General features: G+C 45.3%; 3 protein-coding genes and 1 long non-coding RNA gene across 15 annotated transcripts in view; 2 read left to right on the forward strand and 2 right to left on the reverse strand.

Annotated features, from left to right (window-relative positions):
- GPBP1L1 (GC-rich promoter binding protein 1 like 1) overlaps nt 1–12930 on the forward strand; it is a 58920-nt gene extending 45990 nt beyond the window's left edge. For all 3 annotated transcript variants that reach the window (XM_087446037.1, XM_014796420.2, XM_087446038.1), the window contains 6 exons: nt 546–739; nt 7796–7936; nt 8382–8540; nt 9505–9629; nt 10558–10660; nt 12030–12930. In XM_087446037.1, coding sequence (XP_087302163.1) covers nt 546–739; nt 7796–7936; nt 8382–8540; nt 9505–9629; nt 10558–10660; nt 12030–12182 — 875 coding nt within the window. In that variant the 3' untranslated portion in view covers nt 12183–12930. The remainder of the gene's footprint in view (nt 1–545; nt 740–7795; nt 7937–8381; nt 8541–9504; nt 9630–10557; nt 10661–12029) is intronic.
- LOC147914059 (uncharacterized) lies at nt 12688–15594 on the reverse strand. The gene is made up of 2 exons (XR_015555759.1): nt 14700–15594; nt 12688–13353 (listed from the first exon to the last, which is right to left on the reverse strand). It is a non-coding gene; the product is annotated as an uncharacterized LOC147914059 (long non-coding RNA).
- CCDC17 (coiled-coil domain containing 17) lies at nt 15227–19614 on the forward strand. Of its 6 annotated transcripts, XM_014796491.2 has the most exons (13): nt 15227–15510; nt 15594–15668; nt 15784–16006; nt 16104–16266; nt 16473–16556; nt 16647–16765; nt 17040–17156; nt 17392–17546; nt 17651–17748; nt 17910–18113; nt 18284–18494; nt 18567–18677; nt 18966–19614. In XM_014796491.2, the coding sequence occupies exons 1-13, from the start codon at nt 15337–15339 to the stop codon at nt 19122–19124; spliced, it is 1893 nt and encodes a 630-aa protein (XP_014651977.2). In that variant the 5' UTR covers nt 15227–15336; the 3' UTR covers nt 19125–19614. The 6 variants fall into 6 exon arrangements, with proteins under 6 accessions (XP_014651977.2, XP_087302156.1, XP_087302153.1 ...); XM_087446030.1 differs by having other exon boundaries at nt 18284–18677; XM_087446027.1 differs by having other exon boundaries at nt 15784–16556.
- A 1260-nt stretch (nt 19615–20874) lies between these two features.
- Nucleotides 20875–27333, reverse strand: part of NASP (nuclear autoantigenic sperm protein) — a 34407-nt gene continuing 27948 nt past the window's right edge. For 4 of the 5 annotated variants that reach the window (XM_087446024.1, XM_004442025.3, XM_004442022.3 and 1 more), the window contains 9 exons: nt 25469–25551; nt 25001–25086; nt 24812–24885; nt 24283–24471; nt 24002–24168; nt 23226–23282; nt 23058–23135; nt 22252–22380; nt 20875–21770 (listed from right to left, as the gene is read on the reverse strand). In XM_087446024.1, coding sequence (XP_087302150.1) covers nt 21690–21770; nt 22252–22380; nt 23058–23135; nt 23226–23282; nt 24002–24168; nt 24283–24471; nt 24812–24885; nt 25001–25086; nt 25469–25551 — 944 coding nt within the window. In that variant the 3' untranslated portion in view covers nt 20875–21689. The remainder of the gene's footprint in view (nt 21771–22251; nt 22381–23057; nt 23136–23225; nt 23283–24001; nt 24169–24282; nt 24472–24811; nt 24886–25000; nt 25087–25468; nt 25552–27333) is intronic. The other variant, XM_087446023.1, reaches the window with a different exon arrangement.

A 27333-nucleotide genomic window follows, 5' to 3' on the forward strand; every position in this document is an offset into this window, starting at 1 on the left:
TTAGACATATTCACTAGCCAGGTGTCTTATTGGGAAGGCTTTAGCATATCCCAATATAGTTTGGATCTTGAGTTAATAGGATTATGGGTCATTGCTGTACTATTTCCCCTTGATTGGTATATAGCTTTGCTCTAGTTTGCCTTATCAGAAGGTTTCATGGCAGACTCCTTGCTCCAATTTCCTCATCTCTCTCCATTCCCATGCTGACAAGAGCTGCCCACCCTTGGATATATTCTTCTTTGGTCTATGCCTGAGTGATCACACCATACACTAGGCGTATTATATCCCTGAAGGACTACTAACATCTTTGAGATTTCTGTTTGATTTATGAATTTAGAATCAAGTGCTTCACATGCTGCCTTTTTTCCTACAGTTCCTGAGTAGTGTCACATTTGAGAGTATCTGTTAAGTACACCCCAGGAAATGTTTGTCCCTCAAACTCAACTGTTAGCTCTTTGTTGAAAGTGAAGCCTTTCTATAAACTATGCTTCATGTTAACCAATAGGTTTGACATTCTTTTGTCTCTCCACTATTGTATTTCACAGAAAACCCACCTAGTGCCAAGCAACCCTCCAAAATGCTAGTCATCAAAAAAGTTTCCAAAGAAGATCCTGCTGCTGCCTTCTCTGCTGCATTCACCTCACCAGGATCTCACCATGCAAATGGGAACAAATCGTCAACCATGGTTCCAAGTGTCTATAAGAACCTGGTTCCTAAGCCTGCACCACCTCCTTCCAAGGTATGATTTGGAATCGGTGTAAGAACCTTGTATAGCATATGTTTGGGAATAAGTCGTAGAAAAATTTTAGTAAATTTATTTTTTGTTGTTGAATCGTTCACCAGATACTCATTCAGTGCCTATTATGTGTATAGTATTATACTCTGTCTCCAAACTTCATACTGTTGCCAACTGGATTTTTAGTAGGCTTCTCACACTCATTAGCCTCATCTCATAAACCTGCTTCTGATTTGCTGTTTCCATTAATAGCATCAACATCCATCTGATCACTTAGTGAATATCTTGGCTACTGCTTTCCTCCTCCTCATCATCCTTACTCATTCCCCTCTACCAAGCAGTTATAAAGTCTCTGTCAGTTATTCCCTCTATGATGTTCTTTTTTTTTTTGTGAGGAAGATCAGCCCTGAGCTAACATCATGCTAATCCTCCTCTTTTTGCTGAGGAAGACCGGCTCTGAGCTAACATCTATTTCCAATCCTCCTCTTTTTTTTTTCCCCCAAAGCCCCAGTAGATAGTTGTATGTCATATTGCACATCCTTGTAGTTGCCATATGTGGGACGCGGCCTCAGTGTGGCCGGAGAAGCCGTGCGTCGGTGCGCGCCCGGGATCCGAACCTGGGCCGCCAGTAGCGGAGAGCGTGCACTTAACCACTAAGCCACGGGGCCGGATCCCCCCCTATGATGTTCTATGCCCTTGATTTAGTGTAATGTAGCCTTCTCTTTCCTCATCTCTCTATATTCATTTTCCACAGAACAGCCAGAATGATTATCTTAAAACAATTTGCATATATCACGTCACTTCCTAAATCCCTTCCGTGGTTCCAAACCATCTGTAGCAGGGGATGGTAAACTTTCTGTAAAGGGCCAAATGATAAATATTTTAGGATTTGCTGATCACATATGACCTATGGTCTTTGTTACGTGTTCTGTTTTTTTTTTTTTTTTTTTTAACCACCCTTTAAAAATGTAAAAAACTTTATTAGCTCATGGGCCATACAAAAACAGCCTCAGGCCAGATTTGGACCACGAGTTGTAGCTTGCTGATTTTATAATGCAATGTCCAAACTCCTTGGCAGTGTTATGTATAATTCTTTATAGCCTAAGCCCAATCCATCTTTTACATTTCACTGCCCTTTCTTTTTCTTACCTGGGAAATTATTCATCGTTCAAGTTCATGTCATTCTCTCTTTGAATCCTTTCCTATCACATACATCTAAAGATCTAATTAATTCTTATATCTCTATAATTGAAGAGCACTCTGTTTTATTGCAATATCTAAAGCACTTTATTACATCTATTTATTTTTTCACTTGGTTGTAATCTCCTTTTTTATTTTTTTATTTTTTGTGAGGAAGATCAGCCCTGAGCTAACATCTAATGCCACTCCTCCTCTTTTTTGCTGAGGAAGATTGGCCCTGGGCTAACATCCGTGCCCATCTTGCTCCACTTTATATGGAACACTGCCACAGCATGCGTGGACAAGCGGTGTGTTGGTGCACACCCAGGATCCGAACCAGCGAACCCTCGGGCCACCGAAGCAGAGTGTGCGCACTTAACTGCTGCGCCACCGGGCTGGCCCCAGTTGTAATCTCCTTAAGGGCAGGTTTCAGTTCCTTTTCATATTTGTGTTCCTGGAACCCTGACAAAAGCACATAATAATTGCTTGAATGAATTCTAGCCACTGTAAGGAAACAAAAATTTAGAATTTACTGTGTTATTGGGAGAAAAACCAGTGAGCATTAATTCACTTTCCTCTGTGTGCAGGCACTGTGTTTGGTGCTTATGAGCAATACGAAGAAGTACAACACCAGTCGCGCACCTCCATGAGCTTATAGTCTAATTGGGATGACGATATGACAATATAAAAGGTCCTATGATTGCGTATGAAATAAAATAATAACAAATCATAAACAGATGTGAAACAGCTAAATTAATTAAACACAGTTTAGGGGAGCAAGATCAGCTCGGACTATGACCATCAAGGAAAATTTTGCTGGAAAACTGATTTGAACTCATCTTTGGAGGATGGTCCAGGTTTGAATAGGCAGAAGAGTCTGGAGAGTATTGCAAATGATGAAAGAAGAGATGGTTAAATAAGTTCTGAATCTAGAAAACACTAGGCATATTTGAGGGATAGTGAATGAACTATTTTAATTATTCCTGGTAGCACTGGAGAAATGTCAGGACTGAGGGTCATTATCCTAGTGATAATGAAGGTTTCAGGGTAGATTAGATCTCTGAGGGAAGAGGATAGAAGAAGAGTCAAGAGTGGGAAAATAAGACTTGGGGGAGGGGGCCGGCCCCATGGCGTAGCGGTTAACTGCGCACGCTCCACTGCTGGCGGCCCGGTTCGGCTCCCGGGCGCACACCGACGCACCACTTGTCAGGCCATGCTGTGGCAGCGTCCCATATAAAGTGGAGGAAGATCGGCATGGATGTTAGCTCAGGGCTGATATTCCTCACACACACACACACACACACACACAAAAAGACTTGGGGGAGAGATATTTAATGTTTCATAAATATTAGGAAAATAACAACATACTCAATAGGACTGAAAAATTGTAATTCAGACATAGAAAAAATGGTATGCTATCACAGAAAGGATGAGGAAAATCTGTAGGAAGAAGCCCCGGGGGGGCAACTTGAAATATAATTGAAAGAGGTCGTTAAAGGATCATAGCCCAAGAAGAAATGAATGGGAATAAAACTGATTGACAAGTGGAATTATCTTTGAAAAAGGCTTTTAGGATACTTTTTCCCCTGATGTAGAAGAGAAAGAAGGAATTGACGTCAAGAGAGCAACTACTAAAGGAACAGTGTAGCCTGGAAATTAACTGCAGGGCTTTGGAGTAGACAGATTCTACTTGGCACTTTCTTTGTGATATAACCTTGGGCAAGTTTCTTAAGTTCTAAGGGTCCATTTCATAGTTTATAAAATGGAGGTGTAATAGTACCTATCTCTCAAGGTTTTATGAGGAGTGAGAAAATTTTATGAAGTACTTAAAACTGGCATATAGTAAGTGCTGATAAATGGTAGCTATTAGAGTCAACATTCTAGCACACGTTATGTTTGTGGCATTCCTTAAGAGTTTTAGAGTTTTCATAAGTGTTACTTCATTGAATTGTCTGCAAGCATTCTGTTAGACTATAGAAAGTATAGAAATGAGTAAGACAATATCATGTTCTCAAGGATCTCCAGAATCTTTTGGGGGTGAAGAAGTGACAAGGATAAAAGTCGTGACACAGAGCTTAAGATCACTTAGCCCTGTTGTGTGGGACTGAGTTGAGGATAAAATGAAAATAGGAAAACTAATGTAAAGGCTGCTGTTATTGCCCTTGTAAAAGGTAATGAAGCTTGAACAGGGATGATGAAGTGGGCAGAGAAGGGATGTGGTGATGGCACATAGTGGGGAGCAAATTAGACAGGGGAGGAAAACAGGACACTGAGCATTCCTCCCTGGGAAAACTGGGATAGCTACGGAACCATTTCCATAGAGTTAGAGAAAAGAGAAAGATGAGTTTTCAGGAAAAATTGGTGAGAGTGCTTCTGGGTACCTTAAATGTGAGATGTTAGAGGAAGGAAGAGGCGAGGTGACTAGTAAGCAGATGTGGATTTATCTGTGCATCCATTTCCTCTAGGTATTCAACGATTATTAAACTGAGTATCTATGTACTGAAAGGTGTATGTCACTAGAGGCACAAAATAATCTAAAAGAGTTCGCTGTCTAGTGGAGAGACAGATATAAAAAATAACGGTACTCCTCTGCCTGGAGAGGGTCCTCAGAGTCTTTACAGATAAGATCATGTTTGAACTGCGTTTTGAAATAGCAAAGAAAAGAGAACTGCCATTTGTTGACATCTTACTGTGTTCCAAGACATTCACTAGGCCTTTTACGTTTTTTTTTTTATGTTTTATTTATTTATTTTTGTGTGTGAGGAAGATCAGCCCTGAGCTAACATCCATGCCAATCCTCCTCTTTTTTGCTGACTGGCCCTGGGCTGACATCCGTGCCCGTCTTCCTCCACTGTATATGAGACGCTGCCACAGCATGGCTTGACAAGTGGTGTGTCGGTGCGCGCCCGGGATCTGAACCCAGGCCACCAGCAGCGGAGCGCGCGCACTTAACCACTACGCCACCGGGCCGGCCCCCTTACATATTTTTTTCATAACATTTACTCCTCTAAGCCTAGGATATAGAAAATTGTGGAATATGCAATTACATAGCTAATAAAGTGATGGAGTCAGGACTCTCAAACCAGGCTTGTCTGACTTAAACGACTCTTTCCACTGCCGCAGAATGCCTCCCATCTTGAAGGATAACAAGGAGAGAGAAAGTTGAGAATTCAGATTTTAGAGTCAGACTTCATGCCACTCTCTAGGGCTGTGATTTTTGAGCAAGTTATTTAATTTTGCTAAACTTGTTTCCTTAAAAATAAATTGGAGCTAATTATAATATCTGTCATATAATTGTGGTAAAAGAATGAAATTAAAGGTTTAAAAGTACTTGGAATATATTACTGGCAAATCCTAAGTAGTCAGTAAATGGTAGTTTTAAAAAACAGTAGGAATTTGTTAGAGAGCAAGTAGGTGGGCATTCCAGGCAGAATGAACTATGTCACCCCAAAAATCTGGAGGCAGAACATGCCATGTTTGGGGAAAGACAAGTTGTTAAATACAGCTAGTAGTTGGGAAGTAAGACTAAAGCCAAATTGTGGAGGTCTTTATAAAAGCTCAAGAGAGAGGTTAGGGGTAGAGATACAGTTTTACATACTATCTACATGATTTTAACAGTTTAAACGATTAAACAGTTACGGATAACTAGTTTTTCTAATGAAGTTCACCTAGGAACAGATTCCAGCAGAAGAGGAGTACTGAGACTAGAATCCTGGAGAATGCCTACATCCACTGAAAAGACGGGAAAGAATTCAGGAGGTAAAGAGAGTGAGGCATCAGGGATCAAGAAGAGAAAGAGGGACAGGTTCACAAAAGATGGGTAATGAGCAGTCTCTCATTCTGCAAAAACAGATATTTAAGAGCTGGCCTTGGAATGTAAGATGAGGATAAGATTTTTGGTTATTTACTGAAAGAACTGTTTTATTAAAATGGGGATAGATAGAGGCTGAGTATTGCAGGGAATTAAATACTGAGTAATAATGAGCACTGAAAGACAGCAGATACTGACTTATCTGAAAAGTTTGGCAATAAAAGGATGGTAGTATAAAAGGAAAATAAATCTATTTAGTTTTTCTCCTCTAGCTTCAATAAGATGGCTTAGCATGTTTATAGATAAAACAGAAGAACTTAATTAGAAGGAGATTAAAGATACAAGGCAGAAATAATTGGTAAATTCGCAAAGGAAAGAGAATGAACAGATGTAGAATGGTAGAAAGAGAGGAGGAAGCTATTGAAGGAACTTGAGGTGCAAAGGAGGGAATTGGGGTAAGTTTGGATCCAATGACTTGCAACTTACTCCAGTAGGAGAAGGCAAGATCACCTGAGGTGGAGAGTATTGGGGTTGATTTGGAGTTTGAAGGAAAGGAAACGACATTTTAAAAAGAAAACAGTGGTTGATCTTGGTTCGCTTTAATGGATTTCTACATATATAATTCCTCTAATAAAAAGGGGATGTGGCGCATAATGGTTTTCTCCATGAGCAACCAAGCTGTATACCATAGAGTTTGAGTTAACTGAAAATTAAAATTAAGTTGGAATAAAGTTGGGCAGAGATCTAGGTATCCTGTTGCATGTAACACTGTCTGTTAAACCTTTCATACTGTTCTGGCAGAAACCCAAGTGTTTCTCTGCCGAGGTGGCAGTGTTAAAAGAAAGGCAAGGCATCTGGTGACCCTCTTCAACTCTTGGGAAGCCACTGGGGAACTATCATCTTGGATAGTTAGCCTGACATAAGCAGCCATCTTTAGATTTTCATCAGTGCAAGAAAAAAAGTAATCTCCATTCCATTCGGGTCATTGTATCTCGTATCTGCTTGTCTGTTCTTTTTGGAGGCATTGTGAAAGTACAGTTTCACATACTGGCTGAGTAACCTTGAACAAATTGCATGACTTTCTTAACCTTAGTGTCATTCTCTATAAAAAGTTGACATAATAATTATACCTGAATGGGTTAAGAATTAAGTAAAACAGTATGAAAAGCATCCAGTTCATGGTAAATACTCAGTTAATTCCCCTCCTGAAGCCTATAGTATCCTCTTTAATACCGAGAAAGAAATTATTTTCACTCTGACCCTTCCTTTGTCCTGAAAGTCTCATGGTTCTAATTGTTTCATTCTGGGAAAAGGGATGTTTTTCACTTACTTCAGCCTCACTCCATTGATGTACCTCATCTTCCATACTCTCCTGAAACGGTGTGGTTGACTCAAAAAAAATTGGAGTATTCCAGCTACACTGTGCTGCTATTGCAGTTGGGCCAGGGCCAGAATGACAGAATGGCCCAGACCCGACAAAGCTGAGCAAAAGAAGGGCCTCTGGACTAAATCGGGATTGTCCAGCCATCTGCATTGCCCACCCTGGCCTGGAACTAGCCTCCTGCCATTGAAGTTCCTGCCATCGAAGGAAAACAGCATTTTTCTGATGTGCTTTTTTTTTTTTTTTTTTTTTAAAGAGTATCAGGTGTACATCTGAGGTTAACAAACACACTGTAAAAGAAAACATTTTGGGGTCAAATAAGTTTAGAAAATGCTGTATATTATATCTGCCTCCCAGAATCACATGTACAGTTAAATGCTTTGAGAAATAGCACAGTAAAGAAATCTGTTGAACTTTATTCACCCCAGCATCTCCCAGCTTATTGAACTAGAGCTCTCTTTTTGAGAAATACCAATTAGTATCCTATAGCCCTTCTGGTTCCTATCTGCCTTTTTCCGTCAAGTGCCTAACCTCAGAAAGAGGTTGCATACCTCCCAAACATGCTGAGACAGGCAAGCTCTGGGAACTCATGTTCCCACATACCATTTCACTCTTTGCTTTATGATCTTACAAGCTGAGCTTCTGTCTTCATGTTGTTCTGACTGATTTCTTCCTTCTTCCCATGTAGCCCAGTGCGTGGAAAGCTAACAGAATGGAACACAAATCAGGATCCCTTTCCTCTAGCCGGGAGTCTGCTTTTACCAGTCCAATCTCTGTAACCAAACCAGTAGTACTGGCTGGTGGCGCAGTTTTAAGCTCTCCCAAAGAGGTGAGTGAGGATAAAGCTGGGTAGCCTTTTCTAAAGTTGCCATTTCCCATTTACTTACACTAAGATACACCGTGTGACATGTACAGCTCCAACTCCATTTCCTTTGTAGCTGTGCTTAGCTCAGACTCATTTCTTTACTGGCGATTCCTGTTAGCATCCAAAGATGGGCAGTAGCCAGGTCGGGTAGTTGCTCTGTGGTAGACCAAGGTTGGTCTGTGTTGGACTGGCATTATGCTAGTGTCTGTATAAGCCATCCGGTCTTAACTGTAAAAACCCCGCAAAGCTGAAGTCTCTTTACATGAAAAGGATAGTTTATTTTTGGTAAAAGACAGAATGATAAATAGGCTCCCAGATTTTGGAAATCAGTACCATGTGAAAGTAACCCAGAGAATCCCAGTTCTTGCTCTTTGCTGTCAGGAGCAACCTATTTGTGGTATCTGCCTAGAGTCCCTCCAGCACCACTCCTCCAATTGAGATCAGCAGCTCTCGCCTGACCAAGTTGACCCGCCGAACTACCGACAGGAAGAGCGAGTTCCTGAAGACTCTGAAGGATGACCGGATTGGAGACTTCTCAGAGAACAGAGACTGTGACAAGCTGGAGGAGGTAAGCACATAGGGTTTTTCTGGGGCAACTTAGGTGTTTTCCTGTGTTATATATGTGCTTTTTTTCTTCTTGAGGGCGAAAGATATGGCTAGTTTTTTAAATGTGCAGAGATTTGTCTGTAGTAGTAAGAGCCTGTGGTAAAGTGAGTTTAATCCTTTGTTCAGCAGATTTCAAGTTAGGGCTTATTTTGGTGATAGTGGCCTTGGGACTCAGGGTTCTTAGGGCAGCACTGCAGTAAGTCTTGAATTGGTCACTGCTGTAGAAGTTGACAAATTACAGAAGCTTTTGTCAGTTAGTAGTATATTTAGTTGCAGTATAAGAAAATCTGACAAACAGAACTATCAAACAAGAATTTTTTGTATCCTGCACCAGGAAGGTTAGAGGTCACACAGTCCAAGAGGTCATGGCAGCTCATTGGCATTATCAGGGAACTTGTAACTTTTGGTCACCTTGGACTAGGATAGTTATGCACCTCTAGGCTTCCAGTCCACATTCTAGGTGGGGAAAGGACCGAGAGCCAAAAACGTGAAAAGGGATGTCTGCCCCTTATTAAAATGCTTTCTTAAAAGCCCCATCATGCAGTTTCCACATATACTTCATTGGCCAGCTGTCAGATGGCCACTCCTAGCTGCAAGGGAGATTAGGAAAGTGAACTTTTTAAAGCTGAGTGCATTGGTTCCTTAGTCCAAATCAGTACGGAAGAAAAGAGAATTGATATTGCACAGGCATCTAGTAGCTTCTGCCACAGTTGACATGATCTGAAGTTAAGATGGTGGCCAGTTGGTATCCTTTGGAAATCTTAACAAGGTGAACAAGTCCTCATTTTTAAATGGGGGAAAACATATGGGCTGAGGTTTTCTTCTGGAAAGCACTGTCCTGGGTTAGGACTCCTTAGTCTTGTAGATTGCTTATCTTGCCCCAAAAGATCATTAAAGCAAGTGTGTCCTTCTTTTCCTTACTTCAGTTGGAGGACAACAGCACACCTGAACCAAAGGAAAATGGAGAGGAAGGCTGTCATCAGAATGGTCTTGCTCTCCCTATAGAGGAGGAAGGGGAAGTCCTCTCACACTCTCTGGAAGCAGAGCACAGGTGAGTGAGGATTGGATTACAGGGCTTGGTGTGTGTGGCCTGCAAGGAGCTTAAACATACTTACGAAGACATCTCAGATTGAGTCCGGCATACAGAGAAAAGTGCACACAAGCACCATAACTTATTCTCTGTGTGCCTCAGGTTGGCCTGTTGCCCACTGGGCATTCCTTTATCAACTCAGCCAGCTTTTTCACACTCTTCTCTCCAAGGCTTTTGTGTAGTTTAGTTTCAGGCTCAGTTTATGGCTCCAGTTGGAGAGGGGAGAGGGGAACCTGTTTCCTGAGACTGTTGTTCTGGCCCAAGTAAGCAGTTACCATAAGACTCCCTTTGAGGAGCCTTGGGAGGCATGAGACCCCTGTGTGTGGAGCTTCTTCTTTAAATGAGAGCCTTGAACACAGAGCAGCCAGCTGTCTGGGCAACAGGATGGCAGATGGGGCCTGCCCAGTATGGCAGTACTTTTCTGAAAGGAGGCTCCCGTCCAGAGGAGCTGTAGGAGTCAGCAAGATCACAAGATTATGAAGGAGTCCACAATGCCATGAAATTGAAAGAGAACTTAGGCACATGTGGAGTGTGCTAATTTGCTCACAAGAAACAAAAGTGAGATTTCTTCCTCTGTTTTGTCTCTGGGACAGAGAGGGCTTTGCAGTTCGGCTCTTCTGTCTATGCTGTCTTATTTTCTGCTGCTTCTAGTGTCTCTTCTCTCAAGCTCTTATGCTCTCAACTGTGGAGATCCCCCATTTAATTACAAGCACCTAAGTAGCCATAATTAAAGCTTATTCCAGTGAGGAGAAAAGAAAAACCAGGTTTCTTTTCTAACATCCATGTGGGTACCATTCCCCTGGGCAGGAAAGGTTTCTGTGGAAAGTTGTGGGCTTCCCACTTACGTTTCAAGGTGTCATGTTTTCTTTGCCTGACCTGCCTCTACCAGGTTATTGAAAGCAATGGGATGGCAGGAGTATCCTGAAAATGATGAGAATTGCCTCCCCCTCACAGAGGATGAGCTCAGAGAGTTCCACATGAAGACAGAGCAGGTATGTCATAAACCTTTCCTGGAGACAGTTAACAACTAGGAGAGAGATGAGTCAAGACAGTCGTGGCCCTTTGGGAGCCCCAGTTTAGTATGAGAGAAGGACATTGAAAAAGAAAATATAAAGTAAGTTGCCATAGGAGGAATATGGAGGAGGATCTCACTCTGCCAGGGCAATAGGGATCTTCAGTGGTGGATACAAAAATCACGTCAGTTGTTAGCAGATTTCAGAAAGTAGTATGTTCTTTCCTCCCGGAAGCTCTAACCTCTTATCAGAATCACAAGGCTGTGTTCCAGAGTTAGGAGCTGAGCCCTTGGTCTCTAGGGAAGCAGGCTCACCCTCCTCTGTCTCCAGCCCTCTGGTTTTCCTCTGGTACTTGGGCCAGAGCCAAGAAGTCAGATGGCCTATTTGAATTTATTTAACAAATGCTTGGATTCTTTCTCTAAGTAAAACACTGCCAGATGCTAGGGTTTACAGCAATGAACAAGACAAGTAGGTCTCTACATACCTCATGGAGCTTATCTTCTGTTAATATGTATTTAAAGCATAAATTACAATTGTGTTAAGTCCTATAAAGAGAAAGTACAGGCTGACATACAGACCGCTACTCAGAACTCTTCCTCTGGGGCCGGCCTGTTGGCACAAGCAGTTGAGTGCACACGCTCCGCTGCGTTGGCCCAGGGTTCGCCGGTTTGGATCCCGGGTGCGCACCGACGCACTGCTCGTCACGCCATGCTGTGGTGGCGTCCCATATAAAGGGAGGAAGATGGGCACGGATGTTAGCCCAGGGCCAGTCTTCCTCAGCAAAAAAAAAGAAAAAAAAAAAAGAGGAGGATTGGCAGATGTTAGCACAGGGCTGATCTCCTCACAAAAAAAAACTCTTCCCCTGATCATTGACATCACCTGAGAATTTGTAGAACTAGGAAATCTCAAACCCGACCCCAGAACACTGAATCAGAATCTGCATTTTTAAGATCCTAAGATGATCCATTTGCACATTAAAGTTTGAAAAGCACTGCTATAAGAAATCTTCGAGGGGCCGGCCCCGTGGCTTAGCGGTTGAGTGTGCGCGCTCCGCTGATGGCGGCCTGGGTTCGGATCCCAGGTGTGCACCGACGCACTGCTTGTCTGGCCATGCTGAGGCCGTGTCCCACATACAGCGACTAGAAGGATGTGCAGCTATGACATACAACTATCTACTGGGGCTTTGGGGGGCGGAAATAAATAAATAATTTAAAGAAATCTTCAATCTCTTAGAAGGGCACCCCCTCTACATTCTAGAAGCAAATTGAGGCCTGGCCTTGCCCAGGTCCCATGGGCCAGTGTAGTTATTGATAGTTTCTTTTTTCTTTCTTTCCCATGCTAACCACAGCTGAGAAGAAATGGCTTTGGGAAGAATGGCTTCTTACAGAGCCGTGGTTCCAGCCTGTTCTCCCCTTGGAGAAGCACTTGTAAAGCAGAGTTTGAGGACTCAGACACGGAAACCAGTAGCAGTGAAACATCAGATGACGATGCTTGGAAGTAGGCATATAAATGCTTACAGTTAAATCTGACCCAGTAAACTCAGCTTGTGTGTTTAGGAAGTATACAGAAGAATTTGTTCTTTTCCTTTTCTTATGTTGTTATTGAATACTTCATGCACAAGGGAAGTAATCATATCCCGAAGAGAGAGCGATTGGCTTGTTTAGCTTTTGTTGTTGTTGTTCTTCCCTGTTATCTGCTTAATAGAGAGAAGTTTGTGTGGTGGGAAAGATTTTTAAAATAAACACACACACACACACACACACACACAGTATATAAGGGGCGATGCACAGGTAGGAACTGGCCGTGCAGAGTGGAGGAGACACGGGTCTGCAGCAACAGCTCCTACTACCAGCCCTTGGGGCACTCACCCCTGTGCTCAAGCAATCATTGTCAATGACAAAGTGACTATTGAAGTTATAATTGTATTAAATTAATGCTAATAATTTGGATATTTTATTTTCTTTTTGGCTGCTCGGGTAACGTTAGCCCTTAACCAAGCATATGTGGTTTTCTTTTTTTTTTCCTTTTTGGGTACAGCTGTAAAATATTTGGATATAGGAAATGTTGTGTTATTCTTGCAGCCTTGATATTCAGGGTGGATTGTAAAATATAAATTTTTGTGAGATTTCAAAGATTAAGATTATTTTGATAACATTATTTACAGATTTAAAAGATGTGGTTATCACAAGTCTGTTGAGGGGAAACTACTGCATAAAATAACTAACTTGGAATAAATATTTTGCATCAGTTTGGATTGTCTTGTGTAAGAATATATTTTCTTTAAAATTAGATGAGTGAATTCTTTTTTTAGGGGAAATGCTTTTAGAAGTCTGAGGGAAATCTGAATTCAGACACACTTGTTTCTCCTTATAGCAGATACTTTTCGATGCAGAAAAGCCTGTGCAATAAATTACCAGTAATAAAACCAGAAACCCAAGTTTCCTTCCTGCAACTGTTTTTCGCTGCCGGTGTGTTTACCAGTGTGCATATTTTAAGGAAGGTCTGTGCCTCAGTTTTCCTGCTAAGTAAGAACTTAGCGGGGTAGGGTTGGAGCCAGTGCTGGCTGGGTGACCAGTGGAGGAGACAGGGTTCTTCATTCAGCAAATACTTCCCAAGCTCTTGTGTGTCTCAGGCATTGTGCAAGACTCTGGGGATACAAGGAGTGCCCAGCCCTGTAGGGAAGAGAATAAACACATTAAAAATGAAACCTTAGACCAAGATCTGATGGACAAGTAGAAGTTAAATGAAACAAGAGGTATTTACTGACACTGGCACTCTGTCCATCCCTACGAGACGTAGTCTCTAATGGATGTAGAGGTCCAAGATCATACTCTAATGGGAGACAAGCCAGAGGAGTTGAACAAGCCTGATTGCATCTTAGAAAGATAACTGACTTGTAGTGTGGGTTCCAGAGGGATAGAGGCTAGAGGCAGAGGAACCAGTATGACATTTGCTAGATTAGATTCTAAAGGTTAGGAAGGCAGAGACCCTATCTGCCACACTGTGTTATAGTCTCTCCTGCTCGTGGTACAAGCAGTCCATGTGCAAACTGTGGAAATGGCGGTTGAGATAGACCAGTAAGAACCATAACTCATATTTCATTCAATATATTTTAAGACATCATTTTATGTACTAAGAAGAAAAAATTTGGGGCTGGCCTGTTGGCGTAGTAGTTAAGTTCTCGTGCTCTGCTTCGGCAGCATGGGGTTCGCAGGTTTGGCTCCCGGGCACAGACTTACACACTGCTCATGGAGCCATGGTGTGGCAGGAGTCCCACATATAAAGTAGAGGAAGATGGGCACGGATGTTAGCCCAGGGCCACTCTTCCTCAGCAAAAAGAGGAGGATTGGCAACAGATGTTAGCTCAGGGCTAATCTTCCTCACCAAGAAAAAAAAAAACTTTCCTGTTAAATTATGACACTCCATTAATTGTGAATCCTGATTTCAGTGTTAAGAAATGTGCATTTTAGAATCAATGAAATACTATAAAATAAACCAAATTGCAAAAGTATTAAACTGGAAATGAAAAGTAGGTTGAGATAGAGATATGGCACCTGTTTGGCCTTGGGCTTTGCCACTTACTAGCTTTCTCTGAACAAATTTCTCAAAGGTACCCTTTTTCTCACTTGGAATTAAGCCAGACTGAGAGCACATACTTGGAAACACGTTATAACCTGCTGCTAGTGGTACTTTGGCCTTACATACCAGTGGGAGGGGAAGGGTGGTCGATATTGGAAGTCCCTGGCTTGTTTAGAAACATGAGCCTAGCTCAGAGCTCCTGCCTCTGGTGGGTGCATATCTTTGGGGAGGTGGTGGGGAGATTTGGCCAGCAGGAAAGGGCCTGCCTCGCCCCTGGCCAGTCTCAAGTGAAGGGGTGCCTTTCTGTATTTGATTCCCTCTTCTGATGGATTCATTATGTTCTCCCAGAACTTTCATTCCTTGGGCTGTGCTTATTATCCTTCCTCTACAGCCGAAAAAACAGGAATCAGGGAACGGGAGTTAAAGAGAGACCACTAACCTCAGTGTGACTTGGTTATGCAAAAGCTGTGGTTGCTTCCAGAGAGGCGCAGTGCAAGGAAGAGCTTTTCAGTCTAGGGAAAAGACATGGTTTCCAGGCAGAATGCTGAAAAGGGAAGACGGCCTCCCCTGCCAGGTGTTCCCTGGAATGGAGAAGGACACTAACTCGGGTTACATCTACTTGGGCAAAACAAGAATGAACATAATACTTACCTGCCAGAGGCTATTTAATGACCAGTGATGGAGTACGTGATACGGGCCCAGCTAGTCTAGGAGGCAGCTGTTTGATCCCCTTTGTTTTATTAACAAATAGGCAGAGAAACCGAGGTGTGGTAGAGACTTGCCCATGCTCGTGCAATGAGGTGGAACAGACTTTGTGACATTTTTTCAAGCCAAGGGCCCCTCCCAAAGGTGACCAAGTCTTCCCCACCCATTCTTCAGACCTGCCCAGACCTGTAGTTGCTGCCCAGGGAGCTAAGTCTCCTCCCCAAACATAAACTCGATCTTGTAGACCCAATAAACCTGGCCTTTCCTCTCTGCCTCTGGCTTTCTGTCTGTTTCATCCTCCTCTCCCTTTCCCCTGCCCTCTCTCCTGTCTTCTGCAGGTCTTGGCTGTGTCAGGGAAGGGGTCCCATCCCATGGCCTCTCACATTGGGGAGCCAGGGCTCCTGCCCTGTGGGTCCTGTGACATGGTTTTCCGCTCCTGGGCCCTGTTGGCCACCCACACTCAGCGCTTCTGCATTGGCCGTTTGACCCGGGAGGTGACACCTGGAGCACAGCCCTCAATGGCTACTGAACCACGGCCCCCCGCGGTAAGGGGCCTCCTCCATGGCCATGGGTGTGTATTCAAGCGACCCTGACCCTCAGGATTCCTCACCCCACACCTTGTCCCCAGGTTGTGCCACAAGAACACCAGGGCCTCCCAGACCAGGAGGCCAGCAAGCCGGCTCTCAAGAGGCTAACAGAGGAGGTACACCGGCTTTCCCCAGAGGCTCGAAACTGAGCATGCTCTCCAAGTCTACAGATCACGCAAGGGTCAGATTACCCCAACACCTCTAGAGATGGCGGGTTACCGTTACCTCCAGGTGCTGCGGCTGCGGCTGTACCTGCAGGAAATGCGACCCAAGATAACAGAGGTCCCCAGGGGCTCAGAGGGGCCCTGGAGGCGTTCAGAGGCGCCGACTCAGGGCCCCACCTCCGAGGCTGCTGGGAGCCCAGGCGAGCGGCTGCGGGCGCTGCACGGGACTCACGCCAGGCGCGTGGCTGAGACGGAGGCACAGAGCCGGGCTCTGGCGCGACGCGACGAGGGTAAGGGGAAAGGTGGGGACTACGGGCCCGCCCCGGCCCTCGCCCCTTGGCATGAGGTTGCTCGGACCGGTTCTCACTTGGCCCCTTACCCCCGCAGAACTGAGCCGGCGCCTCCAAGGTTTGGCCCGGACCCGGGGCGGGATGTCACGCCTGTCTGGCCTGGAGCGGGAGCTTCGAGACCTCCGGGCAGAGGCCGGGCGAACGCGGGGAGCTCTAGAGGAGTTAGGGGCGCACGTTCAGCAGCTACTACCCGAGCCCGGGTGGGTGAGCCCGCGGGCGGGATCCCGGAGCGCCACGGAATAGGCGTGGGGACGGCACGAGGGGCGGGTTCGGCGAGGGGCGGGACGCACGAGGTGTCGGTCAGGACCTGCCGGAGGGCCGCGCCCGTGAGGTCGGGAAGGGGCGGGGCTGCTGGAGGCCAGGTCTGCATCAGTGACTTCTACGCCCGGGTCGCTCCCGACCCCAGGACCGGGCTGAACTCCTTGCAAGAGGCAGAATTCTGTTGTCCGGTGCTACAGGCCAACCCAGGGACTCTGGCTGCCGAGATCGGGTGAGGTCTGGGGCCCGGGGACGGGCATGAGGGCGAAGCGCTGATCAGTTCTGGAAAGACACTGCTGCCTTCTTGTCCCCTACTCCCTAGGGCCCTGCGTGAGGCCTACATTCGAGGCGGGGGCCGGGACCCCGGCGTTCTGGGCCAGATATGGCAGTTGCAAGTGGAGGCGTCAGCTCTGGAGCTTCAGCGGTCGCGGGCCCGCAGGGGTAAACATGAGGGCCCAAACAAGAAAGGCCTCTCGGAAGCGGTGGTCTTCGACCTGGGAGGAGAAAAGGGCAGGGAGGGAGGGCGTCTTTGGCAGGGGACCACCTAAGCAAAAGCCCCCAGGTAGAAAACCTGGGTGGTCTTTGTGGCAGTGGCTAGAATGTTAGATGACAAGTCCAGCCTTGTCCAGAGAGTCCTAAGGCTGGAGACCTGCTCAGAGCCGGACCAGCTGGTCACCAGAGGTCAGAGGTGACAGGTAAGTCTTGTTCATCGCAGGAAGACGGGCAGGTGCCCCATCCGGCGAGCTTCTAGTAGTGGAGGCCGAAAACCGGCGCCTAGAGGCAGAAATCCTGGCTTTGCAGATGCAGAGGGGCGCAGGCCCAGCGCCCTGGGGTCAGTGAGCACCCCACTCCCACCCCGTGTAGCCCTCCCCAGCAGGCCGGGCTCAGAGGAAGGGGTTAGAGGGACTGTGCGTGGAGAAAAAGACGTGTGTTTGTGCCTCGTCCCTCTGTCCACGCGCAGCTCCAGGTGTCCGTGTGTGTGGGTTAGTCTCTCCGGGGAGGGGTATCTCAGCCCAGCTACTGGCTGCATCCTGCTCATGGGCACCCTACTCTTCCTCTGCACTTAGGGCCCCAGGAGCCGAGACTTGTGGCCAATCCCAGCCCATGCCTGAGGAGGAGGGAAGATCCCCCACGCCTCCCGCCACCGGTGCCTCCCCCTCTGCCACTGCCACGGCTTCCACTCTCCACAGGCGGCCTATTTTTGGGTCGCGCCGAGAAGTCTGTGAGGACCCAGGGGTGGGGGCAGGGGCAGCTCTGTCTGCCGTTGGGGGAGCATAAGCACCTAGGAGGCTTTCTGGAGTTTTCAACTCTTCCCCCTCTGCCCAGCCACAGCTTTCTGGAACCATGACCAGGAACCTGGGCCTGGATCCACACTTCCTCCTGCCCACATCTGACCTTCTGGGCCCTGCACCCTATGACCCGGGGTGAGGCCTGCTTCATCCTTTGACATCCTCTGTGACTTGGTCACTACCACTGGTTAAGGAGGCCCACCAGGGCCAGCTAGGGTTGGGGAACTGGCTGGGGGTTGGGGAGATGAGGAATTGGGCTGTGTGTGTAGGTGTCCACTGAGATCTGTGTTCCCCAGGGCTGGCCTGGTCATTTTCTATGACTTTCTGCGGGGCCTTGAGGCTTCTTGGATTTGGGTGCAACTAATGACTGGTTTGGCCCGAGATGGACAGAATACAGGAGGGACCACAGCATTGCCCCCAGCCCTTTGCTTGCCCCCGCCTCCAGCTCCTGGGCCCATGGGCAACTGTGCCATCCTTGCCAGCAGGCAGCCTGTACCCAGGTCAGTAGATGGGGATTATAACTTTGGGGCTCTTTCTTTGCCACAATTGAGGCTTGTCCTTCATTCTTCTAAGTTTTCTATGTATATACATAGCCGCTGGCTCTGAGGGCCAAATCCTAGGAAGAGAGTACAGCCAGTTCTGGCTTCTGACACATTTTTGGTTGTTTTAGACTACCACCCTCACCATCAGTATCCTTGGTCTGTGAGCTACATGCCTCACAGGGGCTGGCATGGGCTAAGGCACCGCAGCCAAAGGCCTGGGCCTCACTGGTGCTATTTGACCGGGATCAGAGGGTGCTAAGTGGCCACTGGCGTCTCCCACTTCGAGCCCTTCCTCTGGACTCCAGCCTTAGCCTTGGGCAGCTAAATGGTATTCCCCAGGTGAGTGTGGAGGACGGGGACTGGCTCTACTCCTCCAGGGTCCAGATGCAGTACCATTTCACCTCTCCCCAGGTAGGTCAGGCTGAGCTCTTTCTGCGGCTGGTGAACGCAAGAGATGCAGGTGTCCAGACACTGGCAGAGATCAATCCAGCAAGTGCCCACAAGTACCAGTACCCACCTCCGGTGAGGGCCCAACTAGAACTAGGGACATCACAGTGTGGTTAATAGCCAGCCTTTGCTGACCCCTGTGTCAAGTCACTACCAAATGCTCCCTGTGGATTAACTCCTGTGACCCTCACACATCCTGTTAGCTAGGTACTACGTAAACAGATAAGGAAATGAGCACACGAGGCTAACTTGGTTCACAAGTAGTAGTCAAGACTCTAAGGTAGTCTGATTCCCGAACCTGTGCTGTTTGTTAACCTCTACATAAACCCTTTGCTAAAGATCTGCCCTCTCCCTGTTCCACAGGTGTCCAGCTCATCTTCACTGGAAGCCAACTCCCTTGCCCCAAGAGCTGGCTTTGTTGACCCCCCTCCTCCTGCAGAAGAGCCCCTCAGTAGCAGAGTCAAGGAGAGAGATGAGGGTTTGGGCCCTCATGGCTTTGACCCACCCCCACTGGCTTTCTGAGTCCTGGAGAATGTGGGTATGAGTAGCTTAACATGCACAGGACTAGAGCCTAGATTGAGTTCTCTTCCCAAACCTGCCCCTTTACTACTCCATGTTCTGACAGAGGGTCCAGAGGCAAATAGCAGATATGAGCACAAACTACAAGCTCCAACCGCAGCTTCACCACCTTCCACAAGTGCTTGGCCTTTCCTTGTTCTTCTTTTGTAAACAGATTGATGTGAGGATTAAATGTCAGGTATTTGTAATACTGCCTGGTATATAGGAAGTTCTTTGAAAGATTACTAGGGGTAACTCTAATTCCAGCTAAAGGAACTTGATAAACTCATTCCCACCTGTTTTTTTGCTGAAGCCAATCTTATTTGCCACATTTCTTCATTCAAATCCAAGCTTTCTCAGGAAGCCTCCAGGCTTCTCAAGGACATCCTCCAAGAAGCCTTATGTATGTACAGATTCAAGGACAGGGTCCCAACCCAATAATGTTCCTCCCAAGTCAGCTGGGGGTGGGGGTGGGGGCAAAGGGGAAGGTGTTCATGTGAACTCTAGCTGAAATTTGATATTACGCCTGGCCCCAGACCCTAGTGTCAACCCATGGTCAAAGGCCTGGGAGTCAAGTATGTCATGACTGTGTTGGCCTGACAAAAAGAAAGCCTCAGGACTTGGAACATGTAACACAAGGGCATCTTCAGGAAGGAAGTTCATAGCCAAGATTCTGCAGCCACGTTACTGTAACCAGCCCAGAAAAACTCCAACCATTTTCTCTTGTATTTATTTTATTTTATTTTTTTTTTTAAAGATTTTATTTATTTATTTTTTTCCCCCAAAGCCCCAGTAGATAGTCACATCTCATAGATGCACATCCTTCTAGCTGCTGCACGTGGGACGCGGCCCCAGCATGGCCGGAGAAGCGGTGCGTCGGCGCGCGCCCGGGACCCGAACCCGGGCCGCCAGCAGCGGAGCGCACGCACGCAACCGCTAAGCCACGGGGCCGGCCCTCTCTTGTATTTATTTAGAGAAACAAATATAAACTCTGAAAAATGGGGTTGACTTGGGGGTCAGCAGAGCTCCCTCTGCCTCTGGCATTGGATGTTCAAACAGCAGGGTCTAATCTACTGTCTGTCCAGTACAGCAAAGCAGCCCTGTGGGTGTCAGAATTATTAAATCTCTTTAGGTAACATAGGGCAGGCACCATTTAGAATCCAGATCCAAGGGGCCGGCCTGGTGGCGCAAGCGGTTAAACGTGCGTGCGTTCTGCTGCGGCGGCCAGGGGTTTGCAGGTTGGGATCCCGGGCGCGCAACGACGCACCGCTCGTCAAGCCCTACTGTGGCGGCGTCCCATATAAAGTGGAGGAAGATGGGCATGGATGTTAGCGCAGGGCCAGTCTTCCTCAGCAAAAAGAAGAGGATTGGCAGATGTTAGCTCAGGGCCGATCTTCCTCACCAAAAAAATAAAAATAAAAAAATAAAAATAGAATTCAGATCCAAACAGTGCCTGGTGCATAGCAGGTTCTTAAACTAAGGGTCAGGTCAGAGGCAGCTCAATCAGGGTCTCACACTAGCCCTGAACCCTGGACATCATTGAGGGCCCAAAGGGATAGCTTTAGTGCCAGTGCCCTGAGCACCAGCACCTTTGGACTGGGCATCCAGAACTGGTGGGCAAGTTTCCGCCTTTCAACCCCATATCCCAAGCTGAGATATTCCAGACACCTCGGAATCCTGCTATAAGATCTTTAAACACAAGTCCAGACTAGGAGCCTTTTATTAGCATCTTTATTTGAGAAGTCAAAACTGCGGATGGGTAACAATTCCAAGTGTTGATATATTTCAACCTTTCTGTACAGAAAATAACAAATATAACTTAACCAGCCAGCCTCCCCACAGATTCTTCCAATCACATCCAAAGTGTCCATCAGTCAGTCCTTTAGCCACTTTCAAACCAGAAAACTCAATTCTGTACAATTCGCAAACCAGTTCTCCTCAAGGATCACCACCCGCCCTGAAGCTTTCTTTAGCTCTTTTACCAGGACAGGATTATGGCCCAAGCTGGAAACTAAGTGGATAAAAGACAGGTACCACCCAAGGCCTGCCTGAGAGACTGTTACCAGCTCACAATCAAAGTCCATCAACAGTATCAGCACCAAAGAGCAAGATCTTCACCAAGTCTTATTTTTGTAGCCCCCATCCAGGGACAGCACCACTGCAGGTTTGCAAGACGGCTGGGTTCAATCAAGTATTTAAAATGGAAAAACTATAGCACCATTGGAAGACAATGGGCCCACAGCCAAACTTGACTTGATCACCTCCACATTAGACAGACAGGAATTTGGATTAGAACTTCCAACACAGAGGTCAACAGAGAAAGGGGAAAAAAAAAGTACCTTTGGCCACTATATAAAACCCAGAGTGCTCCAAGGCACAGATTCAGCCAAAATTTAAGAAAAAAATCATCAAAGCCTCAACCTTTGCTTACAATCTTTATTGAAGTTATACAAAAAGAATCCCCAAAAGTGAAAAAATACATTATATACAAAAACACTTTCCCTCAGAAGGAAGGCTCTGCTCCCTCTCTTAACATGCAGTGCTTTCCACTGTAGCTCCGGCCTCCACTGTCCCCTCCACTGCTGCCTGGCTTTCAGCCTGATTCTCAGCCTGGAAGATAAACAGGGAGCCTGGGCATAAGTGACCCTAGTTTAAGCCATTCTATCTTTTACAACTGAGCAGGCCTCAGTCAGAGGAAGTAAACACAGAATCCCCAAACTCTGCTTTACTCTCTACACTAACAGGGCAATGACCACAAAGCGTAAGCCATTTCCTAAACTCTCTGTAACAGAGCTGACAGAGCTATTGTTCAGATGTTACATGGAAAGGAGAAAGCAGAAGTGACCCCACGGTCTTGCCAATCGAGTGCCTCCTTATACGTGCATTAGCAGGGGGTCTGTGGTATGTGCATAGGCTCCATTAGTCCATAACCATAACTGTTTCCTGCACAATCATTGTTTTTATGAGGGTTGCACTCAAGCAATCCAAACAGGCTCAAGGTGGGGAACATGCACTTGGGAGGACTGGTTTCCCCATGCCCTGAGAACAAGAGGAAATGAGGCAAAAGTCCAAGCCCTGCTTAACTGCCCACCTCCTCCTCCATGTTTTCCGAAACTTCATTTCCACTGGAGACAGCATCCCCACTGCCTCCATTCACTTCCGGCTCTTGTTTGGCTTTCTTTGTATCATCTTTCCGGGGGCTCTCTTCCTCTGGTTTCCTCTAAAGATATAATTGTGAAGGCTTCACAATATGCTTAATGTTTTTAAAAGGACAACTGCAAAACAATTCCTTAACACCCCCCTCTCAGCCATCGTGCAAAGATCCTGAACACCAGGATTCATAGTTCTAAGGGTCTCTCCCTAGCCACATGATGCAGGTGCCAACCTGTACTCTGCAGAACAAACTGGTCTGCCCCAACATACCAATTCAGCCTCTTGAATGGAAGGGTGGGGTGGGGGTGAGAAGTACATCTGAATAGTCCAACACAGGTTTGAATTCCTGCATTTGAGACAGGAAACAAAGCAGGAGTTCCCACTCCCCACAAGAGATAAAAAAACTACTGCAACCACAGGCAGAAGGCAGACTCATGGGAGTTTAAGTATCAGCAGGTCTGCGGCTGAATGACTAAACTACTATCAAAGAAAACTGCCAGCTTCCTCCAGTGGCCTGATCTGACCAATCCTCCACAGCAGCTTTCCTGATAGGAGAGTTCTGCGAGAAGAGGTATTCAAGTGAAACTATCTTCACTCACAAATCCTCACCACCTTTGCAAAATGAATGTCTTATTGCACCAAGTATTAGGACTGTTTATAGGAAAGGTATTCCTCATGTATCATTTGGAGAAAAAAAAATGCAGACTGGGAAGACAGAAAAGAACTGACTGCATGCAGATTTACCTTCTTTCTGACAAGATGGGAAATATCAGTCACACAATTTGATGAGGAAGCACCATCTGTCGGCTTTCTACTGGCAATCTGGCAAAAAGGAAGCTTTTGTTAGCAATGTGTATGAAACAAACACTGAAGCCTAATACTAAGTGAAGCAAAAATCACCTAAATACCCACCATGGAGACTGAAGAGCCTCCTCCACTTGGCATGAAACCTGAAGTAGAGCTCTCCACCTGTGAGAGATGACAAACCCAAGTGGGTCCCAGGACAGAACCCGCCAGGCCACCCGGAGTCCTACAACAGGTACCCACCATCCAAGCAGCTGATTAAGACCTCAAATACTAGTGACCTCCATATAGTAGCAACATTATCCACCCCCTCTACTTGCACCCCCCACCCCCCACCCAGGCATAGGCAGAGTGTAGATACGAAACTAAACCCTGCATACCCTGTCATCATCAGCAGGGTACAAAGCTCCCTGACATTACAGCAGCCAAAAGCAGAGCCAGGAAATCTGGGGTTAAAAGCCTTCAATACCTCACTAATCTATACAGAGGAGTTCTCAGAGATGGAAATAACAGCTTACATTTGTTAGGCAAATATTATTTGTCTTGTACTGTCACAAGTATTTTAACATACAGGTAGTATTATCCCCATTTTACAGATGAGTCAGCTAAGGCCAAGAAATGTTAAATAACATGCCCATGGTCACACACAGTAAGCAGCAGAGATAGAATGCAAACCCACACAGTCTGGCTCCAGAGTATATTCTCTTAAGCATTATACTATTTGATAAGAATAATTAGATGAGTTCTCACATTCCCTCTGACGACCAACTCCCTGGAAATCAAGTCATGACTAAGATTTCTAGCAAATGGAACACTAATACCATGGTACCTTCAACAATATCAAACATGCTATTATCAAAACTTTAAAATGAAACCAAACCAACCAGAGTTGCTTTCAGAGCCAATTCAGCTACATTCCCACTATGCTGAGACTCCTTTGCATCTTCTATCTTCTCTCTAATTTCAGGTAGCAGTTCCTTCAGCTCCTCAATCTCTTTCTGGTATTCGGTAGGTGATCCTTCAGCCTCCTTCATCTGCTCATTTAGTACAGCTACAAAGAACAGGCTGAAGTGATCAGTAATAGCTACCACAAAAGGATCCACCTTTTTTACCTTGTCAATTACTGGATCCACCAAGATCTTGAAAACAGCTGATGGTCACTCACCCATTCTCTTCTCAATGACTTCAATAGATTTGCTGAACTGTGCCACTGCCTCATCATACTGAGAGTTGTACCCATAGGCCAAGCCCAGCTGGTAGTGGGTCTCGGCAAGAAGACGGTCATGGGCTTCCAAGTACTGCTCTTGCAGGTTTAGGCAAGCCTGGAACTCCTCCACAGCTTGCACATAATTCTCTTATGAAAAAAAAAGAAGAGCAAGCAATGGACAGCATTAATATATAGTAATTTTGAATTTCAGACCATTCTGTAGGAATGCTCCCCTATTTTACATTTCATTTTTCTATGTAGCCAGCCCCAGGACCCTTGACTATAAAAAATTTCAAAACAACTAAGAAAATCTACTGAAAGAATTTCAGTGAGATTGTTCATTGTTCTAGGGAGTGTAGAGAACCCAAACCTACTGTCCTTTTAGAGCCAACTGTCTACAACTTATGATCAGTCAAGCTGGATTTTAAGGAATTAGAGGAAGAATTGGGGGTGGGAGGTAAGGAGAGTAAGATGGAAAATGTATTACCAGATTCAACACTAACTTCTCCAAGTTTAAGATGTGCCTGTGCCGCATAAAGCTGAGCTTCTTTTGTTTCTTGCCTAGAAGAAGGAAAGGTGATCAGAAAACCATAACAGCATTTGTCCAACCCCTAACTGCTTTCTATTTTCAACCACCAAGCTCCCACCCTGAGCCTAGAGGAACCAAGAGTCTTACCTTTTAAAAATGATCTTTGCTAAATCCAACATATCCCAGGCAAGCTCTAGGTTCCCAATCTCCTCCTCTTCATTTTCTTGAAGAGACTAAAGTATATCCAAATCATTGGTATTAAGCAGAAATACATGGCAGGCATCTTTACAAATCATTTTACAAATCTAAATGTATAATTTAGTATGGCTTGAAAAAAAAAAAACAAAACACCCTGATATAGGATTCAAACTTTGGACTTTCTCCCTAAAACCTACAGAACGGGTCCCTACAAAGTTCCTATCCCAAGTCATCCCCTTATGTCAGTGATATGTTGGGTCCTGTCTGTTAGGATCAAATGAATCTGTCTACTCTAGGCATAAATAAAGGGTCCCCAATCCCCAACCAAGAAATATCTATAATAACCACACCTACACTAGTAAGCCACAGTCCTACAATAAGAAAGCAGATGACGATACTGAACAAATAGTAATTTACCTTGTTTTCAAGAACTGAATCATTTGGTGTTTCTTCTTCAGCCTTGTCATTTTCTTTATCCTCTTCTTCTGAGCCTTCGGTTTCTGCAAGCAAAAATTCCTCAGTATTGAGAATACTAAGGATATCTCCTGACTAGTCAGATTCCAATAAACATCGGTCAAATAATCTATATTCTGAGGTAGGACAGGCCAGATGCTAAGATAAGCCAGTTAACATTTGAACTGGATATAAATATAAAGCCAGTGGTTACAGTCTAATTCAAATCTAATCTAGCCTTAGATTGTATAATCTTATAGTGTCTATGGTTCAGACCTTCAACAATCAAAGGCCGAGTATTTTTCTTCTAAAAGTCAATCTGGATCATTCAGATCAAGAAAGATTAGCTACTGCCTCTTATTCACTAGAAGCTCCCATCTGGCTCAGCCAGAAGCAGTCGGAGGCCTCAGCCAGCATTCTTGGTGTCTTTAAGCCACTTGCCAGATACTATTAATAGGCTGAGAAAGTACCAAAAGTTAAATTACTCCAGTCCATTCAGAGCAAGAATGCCCGAGGAGACTAGCTTTCCCACAACACAGCTGTGGAGAGAAAAGCATAGCCCTTACCAACTCTCACCAATGAGCATGCCACAGACTCCAGCCAGCTCTAGCATATACAGAATTTGAACGAGCACTACTACAACCAGTTGTTTTACTCCAGTACCATGTTAAAATTTGCAGCCATACTGACACCATATTGATATACACTCACAAGTCAACTGCCTATAAGGACAGGCTGCTAATAAATAGCTTCATACACCACTTAAAGTTCAGAATGTCAAGTGATTAAAATGGCCTTTTGGGGATACAAATAATTCATGAGTTGGGTATAATGTGCCTACCTCTGCCATCTTTCATTAAGCATTTTTAACTCCTATACAAGAGCTCAAATATTGTCTAACAACCTGGGAATGTAAATATGGCAATTAGGCCTTAAAGCCATGAAGTCAGCTTAAAGGACTTTTATCTCTCTAGCAATAGTGCTTCAGGATGGAAAAAGGCACAGAAAATTCCTATATATTATAAATTAGTAGGACAAACTAAAGTCCTCCTCTAAGAACCAGTTACAAGTTACAAGCTAATTAACCTCTGTAGCAAACCCTGTTTTATCAAGTTGACTCACTTTTCTCCTGTTGACCATGTAATTTAGTGCTTCTGAAATATAAATACCCATCATCACACACCATTATCTTTCCACGTCCAAATTTCTAAGTGGTTTGTGTACTTAGTTCCCTCATGTTAGACTAGATAGGTGGTTTTACTGACTCTGACGATGAAGCCCATCGTCCAGGAGAATATGCAAGACAGGTAAAGTAAATCTATGTATTTCTCATAAGAGACCCCCAAAAGAAACACTTTATATTCCCAGTTCGCATGAAAAATTAAGAAAATGTTTATTATCTGCATCCTTAATTATCTGGTATCTGTTCCTACTTACACAAGAATGCTAGAAGAGAGCCAGCCCCATGGCACAGTGGTTAAGTGCACGTGCTCCACCTCGGCAGCCAGGGGTTCGCAGGTTCAGATCCCAGGCGCACACCGACGCACTGCTTGGCAAGCCATGCTGTGGCGGCGTCCCATATAAAGTAGAGGAAGATGGGCATGGATGTTAGCCCAGGGCCAATCTTCCTCAGCAAAAAAGAGGAGGATTGGCATCGGATGTTAGCTCAGGGCTGATCTTCCTCACAAAAAAAAAAAGAATGCTAGAAGGTGACATCTAATTTGGCATAAAATATCTAAATATTTGGAGTTTTACATTAAATTTTTAAACTAAAATTCTTATGACGGTCTGAGAAAAATACTGGTTTCTTTTAAGGAATCTGCACTACC

Source organism: Ceratotherium simum, chromosome 22, assembly GCF_057802395.1.
Source record: "Ceratotherium simum simum isolate JZ-2026a chromosome 22, ASM5780239v1, whole genome shotgun sequence".
NCBI classification, from domain to species: Eukaryota; Metazoa; Chordata; class Mammalia; order Perissodactyla; family Rhinocerotidae; genus Ceratotherium; species Ceratotherium simum.